We start from the raw sequence: 16,642 nt of genomic DNA, 5'->3' as shown, positions 1-16,642 counted from the left end.
CTGTTACCCCTCACACCCTAACTAACCCCTCACACCCTGACTGTTACCCCTCACACCCTGACTGTTACCCCTCACACCCTAACTAACCCCTCACACCCTAACTAACCCCTCACACCCTAACTAACCCCTCACACCCTAACTGTTACCCCTCACACCCTAACTAACCCCTCACACCCTAACTGTTACCCCTCACACCCTAACTGTTACCCCTCACACCCTGACTGTTACCCCTCACACCCTAACTAACCCCTCACACCCTAACTAACCCCTCACACCCTAACTAACCCCTCACACCCTAACTGTTACCCCTCACACCCTAACTGTTACCCCTCGCACCCCAACTGAACCCCACACACCCTGACTGTTACCCCTCACACCCTAACCGCTCACACCCTAACTGTTACCCCTCGCACCCCAACTGAACCCCTCACACCCTGACTGTTACCCCTCACACCCTGACTGTTACCCCTCACACCCTAACTAACCCCTCACACCCTAACTGTTACCCGTCACACCCTAACTGTTACCCCTCACACCCTAACTAACCCCTCACACCCTGACTAACCCCTCACACCCTAACTAACCCCTCATACCCTAACTGTTACCCCTCACACCCTGACTGTTACCCCTCACACCCTGACTGTTACCCCTCACACCCTGACTGTTACCCCTCACACCCTGACTTACCTTATTTTTTGAATACCAGATCATTTCCGCATTATCTGGGAGTCTAATGATGAACTGAATGTGGTTTTATTCCAGATCAGTCTAATGATGAACTGAATGTGGTTTTATTCCATATCAGTCTAATGATGAACTGAATGTGGTTTTATTCCAGATCAGTCTAATGATGAACTGAATGTGGTTTTATTCCAGATCATTTCCAGGACCAGATGAAGAGAGAACTATCGTACAGAGAGGAGATGGTGCAGCAGCTACAGATGGTCAGATCACCTACTACTATACCATAAAGTGACATTTATTCTACACTCTATGACCCTAGCCCCTACTACACTGTCTGACCCTAACCCCTACTACACTGTCTAACCCTAACCCCTACTACACTGTCTAACCCTAACCCCTACTACACTGTATGACCCTAACCCCTACTACACTGTCTAACCCTAACCCCTACTACACTGTCTGACCCTAACCCCTACTACACTGTATGACCCTAACCCCTACTACACTGTCTGACCCTAACCCCTACTACACTGTCTGACCCTAACCCCTACTACACTGTCTGACCCTAACCCCTACTACACTGTATGACCCTAACCCCTACTACACTGTATGACCCTAACCCCTACTACACTGTCTGACCCTAACCCCTACTACACTGTCTGACCCTAACCCCTACTACACTGTATGACCCTAACCCCTACTACACTGTATGACCCTAACTCCTACTACACTGTATGACCCTAACCCCTACTTCACTGTCTGACCCTAACCCCTACTACACTGTCTGACCCTAACCCCTACTACACTGTCTGACCCTAACCCCTACTACACTGTATGACCCTAACCCCTACTTCACTGTCTGACCCTAACCCCTACTACACTGTATGACCCTAACCCCTACTTCACTGTCTGACCCTAACCCCTACTACACTGTCTTACAGTGCAGAGTAAAATGCTAGGAACTGCTGTTATGTGATTATTCGTTTTTTGAACTTGGTAGTTTATATTGAGTATCAAAATATGATATTGTTATTATATGATCATACTTTTAATACTATGTTATTTGATGAAAACAATTCAATATATCAATAAACCCATTCTGATTAATTCCATTCTGATTAAACCTATTCTGATTAATCCTATTCTTATTAAACCTATTCTGGTCAAGTTTATTCTGATTAAGCCTATTCTGCTTAATCCCATTCTGATTAATCCTATTCTGATTAAGCCTTTTCTGATTAATCTTATTCTGATTAATCTCATTAATCCCATTCTGATTAATCCTATTCTGATTAATCCCATTCTGATTAATCTTATTCTGATTAATCCCATTCTGATTAATCGTATTCTGATTAATCCCATTCTGATGAATCTTATTCTGATTAATTCCATTCTGATTAATCCTTTTCTGATTAATCCTATTCTGATTAAACCTATTCTGATTAAACCTATTCTGATTAAGCCTATTCAGATGAAACCTATTTTGGTCAAGCCTATTCTGATTAAGCCTATTCAGATGAATTTTATTGTGATTAATACTATTCTGATTGCACCATCCTGTAATTCATTGTGTTTAAAACATATATCAAACAAGCATCTGACATGCCTTTCCAGGCTGGGAAATTCATTTGTAGCAGTAGTCAATGAGTTGAACAGTTGAACACTTTGGCATCAGTCACTGTCACGCCCTGACCATAGAGAGCCCTTTTATTTCTCTATTTGGTTAGGTCAGGGTGTGACTTGGGTGGGTAGATCTAGGTTTCTATTTCTTTGTTGGCCTAGTATGGTTCCTAATCAGAGGCAGCTGTTTATCGTTGTCTCTGATTGGGGATCATACTTAGGCAGCCCTTTTTCCCACCTGTGATTGTGGGATCTTGTTTTTTTGATTAGTTGCATGTGAGCACGCCATTTGCTTCACGTTTCATTTGTGCTTTATTGTTTTGTTTGGTGAGTTTCAATTTATTAAACTATGTGGAAATCTACGCACGCTGCGCCTTGGTCTCCTTCTTACGACGGACGTGACAGAAGATCCCACCAAAAACGGACCAAGCAGCATGTCTACTCCAGGAGGAGTAGACATGGGAGGACATCCTGGATGGTAAAGGATCCTGGACATGGGAGGAGATCCAGGCCGGAAGGGATCACCTCCCATGGGAACAGCTGGAAGCAGCGAGGGAGGAACGGCGACGATACCGGGGGGTCACGGCAATGACGGAAGCCCGAGAGGCAGCTCCAATTTATTTTGGTGGGGGGCACACGGGGAGATTGGCGGAGTCAGGGTTTAGACCTGAGCCAACTCCCCGTGCTTACCGTGGGGAGCGTGTGACCGGTCAGGCACCGTGTTATGCGGTGATGCGCACTGCGTCTCCAGTGCGCATTCACAGCCCGGTGCGATCTGTGCCTGCGCCCCGCATTTGCTGTGCTGGAGTGGGCATTCAGCCAGGACGGATTGTGCCGGCTCAGCGCTCCTGGCCTCTGGTGCGTCTCTTCGGCCCAGGATATCCTGAGCCGGCTCTGCGCACGGTGTCTCCGGTGCACCTTCACCCCGCATTTGCCGGACGAATGTAAGCATCCAGCCAGGACGGGTTGTGCCAGCTCTACGCTCGAGACCTCCAGTGCGCCTCTACGGCCCAGTGTATCCGGTGCCTGCTCTATGCACCAGGTTTCCAGTGCATCTCCCCAGTCCGGTGAGACCTGTTCCAGCTTCACGTACCAGGCCTCCAGTGTGTCTCCCAAGCCTGGTAAGCCCTGTGGCAGCTCTACGCACCAGGCTGCCAGTATGTCTCCTCAGTCCGGTGAGACCTGTTCCGGCTCCACGTACGAAGCCTCCAGTGATGATCCATGGTCCGAAGCCTCCAGTGATGATCCATGACACGAAGCCTCCAGTGATGATCCATGGCCCGGAGCCTGTAGTGATGATCCAAGGCACAAAGCCTCCAGTGATAATCCATGGCCCGGAGCCTCCAGTGATGATCCATGGCACGAAGCCTCCAGCGATGATCCATGGCACGAAGCCTCCAGTGATGATCCATGGCCCGGAGCCTCCAGCGATGATCCATGGCACGAAGCCTCCAGTGATGATCCATGGCCCAGAGCCTCCAGTGATGATCCATGGCACGAAGCCTCCAGCGATGATCCATGGCACGGAGCCTGCAGCGACGGTCCCCGGTCCGGAGTCTCCAGCAGCGGTCTGCAGTCCAGATTCTCCAGCGGCGGTCTGCAGTCCAGATTCTCCAGCGGCGGTCTGCAGTCCAGAGCCTCCAGCGGGGGTTCCCAGTTCAGAGCCTCCGGCGACAATCCACAGTCCGGTCCCTCCGGCGATGATCCACGGTCCGGTTCCTCCGGCGACGATCCACGGTACGGAGCTTTCGGCGATGACCACCGAAATAGAGTCGCCACCGGGGTTGGCGCATCCGCGAGCAGAGCGGGGTCTACGTCCCGCACTGGAGCCGCCACCGAGGCTAGATGCCCACCCGGACCCTCCCCTATTGAGTCAGGTTTTGCAGCCGGAGTCCGCACCTTTGGGGGGGTACTGTCACGCCCTGACCATAGACAGCCCTTTTATTTCTCTATTTGGTTAGGTCAGGGTGTGACATGGGTGGGTAGATCTAGGTTTCTATTTCTTTGTTGGCCTAGTATGGTTCCTAATCAGAGGCAGCTGTTTATCGTTGTCTCTGATTGGGGATCATACTTAGGCAGCCCTTTTTCCCACCTGTGATTGTGGGATCTTGTTTTTTTGATTAGTTGCATGTGAGCACGCCATTTGCTTCACGTTTCATTTGTGCTTTATTGTTTTGTTTGGTGAGTTTCAATTTATTAAACTATGTGGAAATCTACGCACGCTGCGCCTTGGTCTCCTTCTTACGACGGACGTGACAGAAGATCCCACCAAAAACGGACCAAGCAGCATGTCTACTCCAGGAGGAGTAGACATGGGAGGACATCCTGGATGGTAAAGGATCCTGGACGTGGGAGGCGATCCTGACCAGAAGGGATCACCTCCCATGGGAACAGCTGGAAGCAGCGAGGGAGGAACGGCGACGATACCGGGGGTCACGGCAATGACGGAAGCCCGAGAGGCAGCTCCAATTTATTTTGGTGGGGGGCACACGGGGAGATTGGCGGAGTCAGGGTTTAGACCTGAGCCAACTCCCCGTGCTTACCGTGGGGAGCGTGTGACCGGTCAGGCACCGTGTTATGCGGTGATGCGCACTGCGTCTCCAGTGCGCATTCACAGCCCGGTGCGATCTGTGCCTGCGCCCCGCATTTGCTGTGCTGGAGTGGGCATTCAGCCAGGACGGATTGTGCCGGCTCAGCGCTCCTGGCCTCTGGTGCGTCTCTTCGGCCCAGGATATCCTGAGCCGGCTCTGCGCACGGTGTCTCCGGTGCACCTTCACCCCGCATTTGCCGGACGAATGTAAGCATCCAGCCAGGACGGGTTGTGCCAGCTCTACGCTCGAGACCTCCAGTGCGCCTCTACGGCCCAGTGTATCTGGTGCCTGCTCTATGCACCAGGTTTCCAGTGCATCTCCCCAGTCCGGTGAGACCTGTTCCAGCTTCACGTACCAGGCCTCCAGTGTGTCTCCCAAGCCTGGTAAGCCCTGTGGCAGCTCTACGCACCAGGCTGCCAGTATGTCTCCTCAGTCCGGTGAGACCTGTTCCGGCTCCACGTACGAAGCCTCCAGTGATGATCCATGGTCCGAAGCCTCCAGTGATGATCCATGACACGAAGCCTCCAGTGATGATCCATGGCCCGGAGCCTGTAGTGATGATCCAAGTCACAAAGCCTCCAGTGATAATCCATGGCCCGGAGCCTCCAGTGATGATCCATGGCACGAAGCCTCCAGCGATGATCCATGGCACGAAGCCTCCAGTGATAATCCATGGCCCGGAGCCTCCAGCGATGATCCATGGCACGAAGCCTCCAGTGATGATCCATGGCATGAAGCCTCCAGTGATAATCCATGGCCCAGAGCCTCCAGTGATGATCCATGGCACGAAGCCTCCAGCGATGATCCATGGCACGGAGCCTGCAGCGACGGTCCCCGGTCCGGAGTCTCCAGCAGCGGTCTGCAGTCCAGATTCTCCAGCGGCGGTCTGCAGTCCAGATTCTCCAGCGGCGGTCTGCAGTCCAGAGCCTCCAGCGGGGGTTCCCAGTTCAGAGCCTCCGGCGACAATCCACAGTCCGGTCCCTCCGGCGATGATCCACGGTCCGGTTCCTCCGGCGACGATCCACGGTACGGAGCTTTCGGCGATGACCACCGAAATAGAGTCGCCACCGGGTTGGCGCATCCGCGAGCAGAGCGGGGTCTACGTCCCGCACTGGAGCCGCCACCGAGGCTAGATGCCCACCCGGACCCTCCCCTATTGAGTCAGGTTTTGCAGCCGGAGTCCGCACCTTTGGGGGGGTACTGTCACGCCCTGACCATAGACAGCCCTTTTATTTCTCTATTTGGTTAGGTCAGGGTGTGACATGGGTGGGTAGATCTAGGTTTCTATTTCTTTGTTGGCCTAGTATGGTTCCCAATCAGAGGCAGCTGTTTATCGTTGTCTCTGATTGGGGATCATACTTAGGCAGCATTTTTTCCCACCTGTGATTGTGGGATCTTGTTTTTTTGGTTAGTTGCCTATGAGCACGCAATTTGCTTCATGTTTCATTTGTGCTTTATTGTTTTGTTTGGTGAGTTTCAATTTATTAAACTATGTGGAACTCTATGCACGCTGCGTCTTGGTCTCCTTCCTACGACGGACGTGACAGTCACACTGCATCTGCTTGTCAGTTACACAGTACCAGTGAAATGTTTGGACACACCTACTCATTTAAAGGTTTTTCTTAATTTTTTCTATTTTCTACATTGTAGAATAATTGTGAAGACATCAAAACTATGAAATAACACATATGGAATCATGTAGTAACCAAAAAAGTGCTAAACACTTTGAGCACTGCTTTTCCTTCACTCTGTGGTCCAACTCATCCCAAACCATCTCAATTGGGTTAAGGTCGGGTGGTTCTGGAGGCCAGGTCATTTGATGCAGGACTCCATCACTCTCTGTTATTTAATAGTTTTGATGTCTTCACTTCTTTTTCTACAATGTATATAATATTAAAAATAAAGAAAAACCCTTAAATGAGTATCTGTGTCCAAACCTTTGACTGGTACACTATATAGCTGTATATATCCTGTTCTCCAGTTATATATAGCTGTGTTCTCCAGTTACATATAGCTGTGTTCTCCAGTTATATATAGCTGTGTTCTCCAGTTATATATAGCTGTGTTCTCCAGTTATATATAGCTGTGTTCTCCAGTTATATATAGCTGTGTTCTCCAGTTATATATAGCTGTGTTCTCCAGTTATACACTGCTCAAAAAAATAAAGGGAACACTTAAACAACACATCCTAGATCTGAATGAAAGAAATGATCTTATTAAATACTTTTTTCTTTACATAGTTGAATGTGCTGACAACAAAATCACACAAAAATAATCAATGGAAATCCAATTTATCAACCCATGGAGGTCTGGATTTGGAGTCACACTCAAAATGAAAGTGGAAAACCACACTACAGGCTGATCCAACTTTGATGTAATGTCCTTAAAACAAGTCAAAATGAGGCTCAGTAGTGTTTGTGGCCTCCACGTGCCTGTATGACCTCCCTACAACGCCTGGGCATGCTCCTGATGAGGTGGCGGATGGTCTCCTGAGGGATCCCCTCCAAGACCTGGACTAAAGCATCCGCCAACTCCTGGATAGTCTGTGGTGCAACGTGGCGTTGGTGGATGGAGCGAGACATGATATCCCAGATGTGCTCAATTGGATTCAGGTCTGGGGAATGGGCGGGCCAGTCCATAGCATCAATGCCTTCCTCTTGCAGGAACTGCTGACACACTCCAGCCACATGAGGTCTAGCATTGTCTTGCATTAGGAGGAACCCAGGGCCAACCGCACCAGCATATGGTCTCACAAGGGGTCTGAGGATCTCATCTCGGTACCTAATGGCAGTCAGGCTACCTCTGGCGAGCACATGGAGGGCTGTGCGGCCCCCCAAAGAAATGCCACCCCACACCATGACTGACCCACTGCCAAACCGGTCATGCTGGAGGATGTTGCAGGCAGCAGAACGTTCTCCACGGTGTCTCCAGACTCTGTCACATCTGTCACATGTGCTCAGTGTGAACCTGCTTTCATCTGTGAAGAGCACAGGGCGCCAGTGGCGAATTTGCCAATCTTGGTGTTCTCTGGCAAATGCCAAACGTCCTGCACTGTGTTGGACTGTAAGCACAACCCCCACCTGTGGACGTCGGGCCCTCATACCATCCTTATGGAGTCTGTTTCTCACCGTTTGAGCAGACACATGCACATTTGTGGCCTGCTGGAGGTCATTTTGCAGGGCTCTGGCAGTGCTCCTCCTTGCACAAAGGCGGAGGTAGCGGTCCTGCTGCTGGGTTGTTGACCTCCTACGGCCTCCTCCACGTCTCCTGATGTACTGGCCTGTCTCCTGGTAGCGCCTCCATGCTCTGGACACTTCGCTGACAGACACAGCAAACCTTCTTGCCACAGCTCGCATTGATGTGCCATCCTGGATGAGCTGCACTACCTGAGCCACTTGTATGGGTTGTAGACTCAGTCTCATGCTACCACTAGAGTGAAAGCACCGCCAGCATTCAAAAGTGACCAAAACATCAGCCAGGAAGCATAGGAACTGAGAAGTGGTCTGTGGTCTCCACCTGCAGAACCACTCCTTTATTGGGGGTCTTGCTTATTGCCTATAATTTCCACCTGTTGTCTATTCCATTTGCACAACAGCATGTGACATTTATTGTCAATCAGTGTTGCTTCCTAAGTGGACAGTTTGATTTCACAGAAGTGTGATTGACTTGGAGTTACATTGTGTTGTTTAAGTGTTGACTTTATTTTTTTGAGCAGTATATATACAGTGAGGGAAAAAAGGATTTGATCTCCTGCTGATTTTGTACATTTGCCCACTGACAAAGAAATGAACAGTCTATAATTTTAATGATAGGTTTATTTGAACAGTGAGAGACAGAATAACAACAAAAAAATCCAGAAAAACGCATGTCAAAAATGTTATAAATTGATTTGCATTTTAATGAGGGAAATAAGTATTTGTTCCCCTCTCAATCAGAAAGAGTTCTGGCTCCCAGGTGTCTTTTATACAGGTAACGAGCTGAGATTAGGAGCACACTCTTAAAGGGAGTGCTCCTAACCTCAGCTTGTTACCTGTATAAAAGACACCTGTCCACAGAAGCAATCAATTAATCAGATTCCAAACTCTCCATCATGGCCAAGACCGAAGAGCTCTCCAAGGATGTCAGGGACAAGATTGTAGACCTACACAAGGCTGGAATGGGCTACAAGAACATCGCCAAGCAGCTTGGTGAGAAGGTGACAAGTTGGTGCGATTATTCGAAAATGGAAGAAACACAAAATAACTGTCAATCTCCCTTGGCCTGGGGCTCCATGCAAGACCCCACCTCGTGGAGTTGCAATGATCGTGAGAAAGGTGAGGAATCAGCCCAGAACTACATGGGAGGATCTTGTCAATGATCTCAAGGCAGCTGGGACCATAGTTACCAAGAAAACAATTGGTAACACATTACGCCGTGAAGGACTGAAATCCTGTTGCGACCGCAAGGTCCCCCTGCTCAAGAAAGCACATATACATGCCCGTCTGAAGTTTGCCAATGAACATCTGAATGATTCAGAGGACAACTGGGTGAAGGTGTTGTGGTCAGATGAGACCAAAATGGAGCTCTTTGGCATCAACTCAACTCGCCGTGTTTGGAGGAGGAGGAATGCTGCCTATGACCCCAAGAACACCATCCCCACCGTCAAACATGGAGGTGGAAATGAGACCAAAATGGAGCTCTTTGGCATCAACTCAACTCGCCGTGTTTGGAGGAGGAGGAATGCTGTCTATGACCCCAAGAACACCATCCCCACCGTCAAACATGGAGGTGGAAAAATTATGATTTGGGGGTGTTTTTCTGCTAAGGGGACAGGACAACTTCACCGCATCAAAGGGACGATGGACGGGGCCATGTACCGTCAAATCTTGGGTGAGAACCTCCTTCCCTCAGCCAGGGCATTGAGAATGGGTCGTAGATGGGTATTACAGCATGACAATGACCCAAAAACACACGGCCAAGGCAACAAAGAAGTGGCTCAAGAAGAAGCACATTAAGGTCCTGGAGTGGCCTAGCCAGTCTCCAGACCTTAATCCCATAGAAAATCTGTGGAGGGAGCTGAAGGTTCGAGTTGCCAAACGTCAGCCTCAAAACCTTAATGACTTGGAGAAGATCTGCAAAGAGGAGTGGGACAAAATCCCTCCTGAGATGTGTGCAAACCTGGTGGCCAACTACAAGAAACGTCTGACCTCTGTGATTGCCAACAAGGGTTTTGTACTAAGTCATGTTTTGCAGAGGGGTCAAATGCTTATTTCCCTCATTAAAATGCAAATCAATTTATAACATTTTTGACATGCATTTTTCTGGATTTTTTGGTTGTTATTCTGTCTCTCACTCTTCAAATAAACCTACCATTAAAATTATAGACTGATCATTTCTTTGTCAGTGGGCAAATGTACAAAATCAGCAGGTGATCAAATACTTTTTTCCCTCACTGTATATATATAGCTATGTTCTCCAGTTATATATCGCTGTGTTCTCCAGTTATATATATATATATATATAGCTGTGTTCTCCAGTTATATATAGCTGTGTTCTCCAGTTATATATAGCTGTGTTCTCCAGTTACATATAGCTGTGTTCTCCAGTTATATATAGCTGTGTTCTCCAGTTACATATAGCTGTGTTCTCCAGTTACATATAGCTGTGTTCTCCAGTTATATATAGCTGTGTTCTCCAGTTATATATAGCTGTGTTCTCCAGTTATATATCGCTGTGTTCTCCAGTTATATATATATATATATATAGCTGTGTTCTCCAGTTACATATAGCTGTGTTCTCCAGTTATATATAGCTGTGTTCTCCAGTTATATATCGCTGTGTTCTCCAGTTATATATCGCTGTGTTCTCCAGTTACATATAGCTGTGTTCTCCAGTTATATATAGCTGTGTTCGTGTTTAGTCTGTAATGATATATCTGATTCAGAGGAGGAGCTGATGGATCTGTCTATAGTTTACAGTCTGTATATATATATATATATATATATATATATATATCTGAACACCCTGAAGTATGAGGTTGTGTTCTGAGTATCTAACCCTAGAGTGAGGGGAGGTTCAGAACAATCAATTTATATTTGTTTGCAAATCAAATGCGCAAAATAAATGTCAATGACTGCATAACACGGTATATCGTAAGTACACTGGACTAATGTTACTGCTCTACCTTGTTCTTCAGATGCCAAACATCATCCGGAAAGAAAAGATCACATCACATCTTAACAAGAAGAGCTAAATTGTAAGTACCTTCTTGATTTTCTGTAAGTGTTTTGAGAAGGCAATGGAAAATATGTTGTTGTGGGGGAGTTTAAAATAGGGGGGAGGGGTTCTAAACTGACGTGTTTTAAGATGGTCATACTAAGGATAATTTTGCTATTTGATTTAGAATTTTAGGACCCATAAGTATAAAATAATATATATACAAATTATTAAAGAAAATATTGAATTTGGCCTTTACTACAATAGAGAAAAGCATAGAATAACACAGTTAAAACATAAATCATAATGAACAAGGTTTTGAAGTGTCTGTCCTATATTTAGGATATATTTTAAAAAACTCAGCAATATATATATATATATATATATATATATATATATATATATATATATATATATATATATATATATATACATATATATACAGTTAAAGTCGGACGTTTACATACACTTAGGTTGGAGTCATTAAAACTCGCTTTTTAACCACTCCACAAATTTCTTGTTAACAAACTATAGATTTGGTAAGTCGGTTAGGACATCTACTTTGTGGAGTGGTGACACAAGTAATTTTTCCAACAATTGTTTACAGACAGATTATTTCACTTATAATTCACTGTATCACAATTCCAGTGGGTCAGAAGTTTACATACACTAAGTTGACTGTGACTTTACACAGCTTGGAAAATTCCAGAAAATGATGTCATGGCTTTAGAAGCTTCTGATAGGCTTATTGAAATGATTTGAGTCAATTAGAGGTGTACCTGTGGATGTATTTCAAGGCCTACCTTCAAACTCAGTGCCTCTTTGCTTGACATCATGGGAAAATCAAAAGAAATCAGCCAAGACCTCAGAAAACATTGTAGACCTCCACAAGTCTGGATCATCCTTGGGAACAATTTCCAAATGCCTGAAGGTACCATGTTCATCTGTACAAACAATAGTACGCAAGTATAAACACCATGGGACCACGCAGCCGTCATACCGCTCAGGAAGGAGACGCGTTCTGTCTCCTAGAGATGAACGTACTTTGGTGCGAAAAGTGCAAATCAATCCAAGAACAACAGCAAAGGACCTTGTGAAGATGCTAGAGGAAACAGGTACCAAAGGTATCTATATCCACAGTAAAACGAGTTCTATATCGACATAACCTGAAAGGCCACTCAGCAAGGAAGAAGCCACTGCTCCAAAACTGCCATAAAAAAGCCAGACTACGGTTTGCAACTGCACATGGGGACGAAGATCGTACTTTTTGGAGAAATGTCCAATGGTCTGATGAAAGAAAAATAGAACTGTTTGGCCATAATGACCATCGTTATGTTTAGAGGAAAAAGGGGGAGGCTTGCAAGCCGAAGAACACCATCCCAACCGTGACGCACGGGGTTGCAGAATCATGTTGTGGGGGTGCTTTGCTGGAGGAGGGACTGGTGCACTTCACAAAATAGATGGCATCATGGGGAAGGACAATTATGTGGATATATTGAAGCAACATCTCAAGACATCAGTCAGGGAGTTAAAGCTTGGTCGCAGATGGGTCTTCCAAATGGACAATGACCCCAAGCATACTTCTATAAGTTGTGGCAAAATGGCTTAAGGACAACCAAGTCAAGGTATTGGAATGGCCATCACAAAGCCCTGACCTCAATCCTATGGAAAATTTGTGGGCAGAACTGAAAAAGCGTGTGCGAGCAAGGAGGCCTGGAAAAGCATGTACAAATCTGACTCAGTTACACCAGCTCTGTCAGGAGGAATGGGCCAAAATTCACCCAACTTATTGTGGGAAGCTTGTGGAAGGCTACCCGAAATGTTTGACCTAAGTTAAACAATTTAAAGGCAATGCTAACAAATACTAATTGAGTGTATGTAAACTTCTGACCCACTGGGAATGTGATGAAAGAAATTAAAGCTGAAATAAATAATTCTCTCTACTATTATTCAGACATTTCACATTCTTAAAATAAAGTGTTGATCCTAACTGACCTAAGACAGGGAAATTTTACTTGGATTAAATGTCAGGAAATGTGAAAAACTGAGTTTAAATGTAAGTGTATGTAAACTTCCGACTTCAACTATATATTTTGGTTTGTTTTTTTTAACACATATTTAACGCGTTTTTGGGCACAAAACTACCATTCATTCTTTAAATCGGTACTGGTTATTTTCAGACGGGTCCAGTGACAATGATTTCCGGCTGTAGTTCTGCCACCTTTCACCGCAGATGCGGAAGTGCGACATGACATGACATGACATGACATAGGTGGATGCGGTGGATTGAGACGTATCCAACGCACCGGTCCACACCCCTTGACTTTTCCCACATGTTATTGTGCTATAATGGATTTATTTGTTGTTTTAAAAAAAAAAATTAAACACTAATATATTTTCATTAGATAAGTATTCAACCCCTTGAGTCAATACATGTTACACTCATTTTGGCAGCAATTACAACTGTGAGTCTTTCTGGGTAAGTCTCTAAGAGCTTTGCACACCTGGATTGTGCAACATTTGCCCATCATTTTTTTTTTACATTCTTCACACTCTGTCAAATTGGTTGTTGCTCATTGCTCGACAACCATTTTCAGGTCTTGCCATAGATTTCCAAGCAGATTTAAGTGAAAACTGTAACTCGGCCACTCAGAAACACTGTCTTCTTGGTAAGCAACTCCAGTGCAGATTTGGCCTTGTATTTTAGCTTACTGTCCTGCTGAAAGGTAAACTTGTCTCCCAGTGTCTGGTGGAAAGCAAACAGAACCAGGTTTTCCTTTAGGATATTGCCTATGCTTATCTCTATTCCATTTCATTTTTATCCTGAAAAACTCCCTGGTCCTTGCCAATGACAAGCATACCCATAACATTATGCAGCCACCACTATGCTTGAAAATATGGAGACTGGTTCTCATGGATATGATTTGCCCCAAACATAGCAATTGTATTCAGGACAAAAAGTGTATTGCTTTGCCACATTTATTTTTTGCAGTATTACTTTAGTGCCTTGTTGCAAACAGGATTCATGTTTTGGAATATATGTATTCTGTGCAGGCTTCCTTCCTTTCACTCTGTCAATGAGGTTAGTATTGGGGAGTAACTACAGTGTTGTTGATCCATCCTCAGTTTTCTCCTATCACCGCCATTCAACTCTGTAACTGTTTTAATGTCACTGTTGGCCTCATGGTGAAATCTCTGAGCGGTTTCCTTCCTCTCCAGCAACTGAGATAGGAAGGGTGCTTGTATCTTTGTAGTGACTGGGTGTACTGGTACACTATCAAAAGCGTAATTAATAGCTTCACCATGCTCAAAGGGATATTCAATGCTTTTCGTATTTTTACCCATCTACCAATAGGTTATCTTCTTTGCGAGGCATTGGAAAACCTCCCTGGTTCTGTGTTTGAAATTCACTGCTCAACTGAAAGACCTTATAGATAATTGTATGCGTGGGGTACAGAGATGTGGTAGTCATTCAGGAAATCATGTTAAACACTATTAGTGCAACACATCGGGAGTCCAGGCAATGTATTATTTTACTTGTTAAGGACATTTTTACTCCTGAACTTATTTAGGCTTGCCATAACAAAGGGGTTGAATACTTATTGACTCGACATTTCAGCTTTTAAGGTTTAATTCATTTGTAAAAATGTTGGGGTATTATCTGTAGGCCAGGGACAAAAAAATTTAATTTTAAATTAAATTGCATTTTAAATTCATGCTGTAACACACCTAAATGTGGAAGAAGTCAAAGGGTGTGAATAGTTTCTGAATGCACTGTGGGGACTGAAAAGACTGATAAAGATGAGCACAAATGACTGTATAAAATAAATAATTTGCAACCTTTTACGTTAGAGGCTGCTGCCCTATATACATAGACTTGGAATCACTGGCCACTTTAATAACGGAACACTAGTCACTTTAATAATGTTTACATAATGTTTACATACCGCTTTACTCATCTCATATGTATATACTGTATTCTATTCTACTGTATTTTAGTCAATGCCACTTTGACATTGCTCAATCTAATATTTACACATTTCTTAATTAAATTTTTTTACTTTTAGATTTGTGTGTGTTGTTGTGAATTGTGAGATACTACTGCACTGTTGGAGCTAGAAACACAAGCATTTCTCTACACCTGCAATAACATCTGCTAAATATGTGTATGTGACCAATAAAATTTGATTTGAATTCAAATTCTGAGCTATATTTTATGCTCAAAAACTTTTATTTTATTTATTATACTTTTATTATATTATATTTTATTATATATTAATACAATTTCTCCGATTTTTTTTTTGAACAAGTAATATTTTTTTCTCCCAAAAAAGGTAGGGGTCAAAATTATTGACACCTCTGTTTTCAATACCTTTCAATACCTCACAGACCACGTCAATCATTTTCGACCCCACTGTAGGTTATATAATATACTAAACATAATACACATGGGATAATATGATAGTAATGATGTCATAACTTTGACTCACCAGGGAACTGGGAAGTCCTGAACCATCTGGACAGAACCTGAGGTCCTATGAACCTTAGGAGTGAAATGGAGGTGGAGTGAAACCTACTAAAACAGACAACTATGAAAAAGGACAAAAAAAAAGGACGTGAAGATGTTTGACAATACAACATGTGACCTCGTCCCCCAACCAATCCTTGACAGTCTCTGACATGGAGCATGGAGGAAACAAATAAAGACTTTGTCTACTACTCTGACACCAGGTCCAAATCTAGAACAATATTAAATACTACTGCAGTGAAATGCTACAGCAGACAGCCTGTATATATTCCACTTACCGTCCCAGGATACACACAGAACCAATCAGCTATGAAGGACTCAGATCTTTGTTGGTGTTCCAATACAACGATTGAACTCTTTTCATCACAATGTATCTATATGTGTTTGTTTATCTATCTGATCTGATTAAATGACTGACTACATTACTGATTACATTACTATGATCCTGATCTTGACACGTCACATGTTAAAGGAGGTTAAAGGTCAGAAGTGAAATACATCAACAGAGAACAGTAGAAACAGCCCCTCACACCTCCTAGTTAAGAACATATCATGGATAAATTGTCATGAGTACAAAATCAATAATGTTATTGTTACAAACTGTTAATGTATTTAAATATGTCCTTGTTGTTTCTATACTATTTATGTGGATAAATAAAAAGTCTATACAAGAATTAAACAAAGTACTGTGGAATCCTAATTGTTACTTTGGTGTTCATTTGGTGAGAAGAAATGGTTTTATAAGAAGGGATGGGGTTGGGTTAGGGTTGGGTTGGGTTAGGGATAGGGTTAGGGTTAGGGTTAGGTTAGGGTTAGGGTTGGGTTAGGGTTAGGGTTAGGTTAAGGTTAGGGTTAGATTAGGGTTGAGTTAGGGTTAGGGTTATGTTAGGGTTAGGTTAGGGTTAGGGTTAGGTTGGGTTAGGGATAGGGTTAGGGTTAGGTTAGGGATAGGGTTAGGGTTAGGTTAGGATTAGGGTAGGGTTGGGTAAGATGGTAGATGGTGTATAGGTACAGGGTTAGATAG

At 44.6% G+C, this 16,642-nt stretch overlaps 1 protein-coding gene across 1 annotated transcript in view; it reads left to right on the top strand.

Annotated features, from left to right (window-relative positions):
* LOC106572580 (SKI family transcriptional corepressor 2) overlaps positions 1-16,318 on the top strand; it is a 31,580-nt gene extending 15,262 nt beyond the window's left edge. Inside the window, exons 6-8 of the mRNA XM_045694255.1 lie at positions 877-944; positions 11,071-11,130; positions 15,584-16,318. Coding sequence (XP_045550211.1) covers positions 877-944; positions 11,071-11,127 — 125 coding nt within the window. The 3' untranslated portion in view covers positions 11,128-11,130; positions 15,584-16,318. The remainder of the gene's footprint in view (positions 1-876; positions 945-11,070; positions 11,131-15,583) is intronic.
* The last annotated feature ends 324 nt before the right edge of the window (positions 16,319-16,642 follow it).

This window comes from Salmo salar, chromosome ssa01 (genome assembly GCF_905237065.1).
Source record: "Salmo salar chromosome ssa01, Ssal_v3.1, whole genome shotgun sequence".
In the NCBI taxonomy this organism is placed as follows: Eukaryota; Metazoa; Chordata; class Actinopteri; order Salmoniformes; family Salmonidae; genus Salmo; species Salmo salar.
The sequence above is the reverse complement of the archived record's forward strand: the minus strand, read 5'-3'. Positions and strand labels throughout refer to the sequence as shown.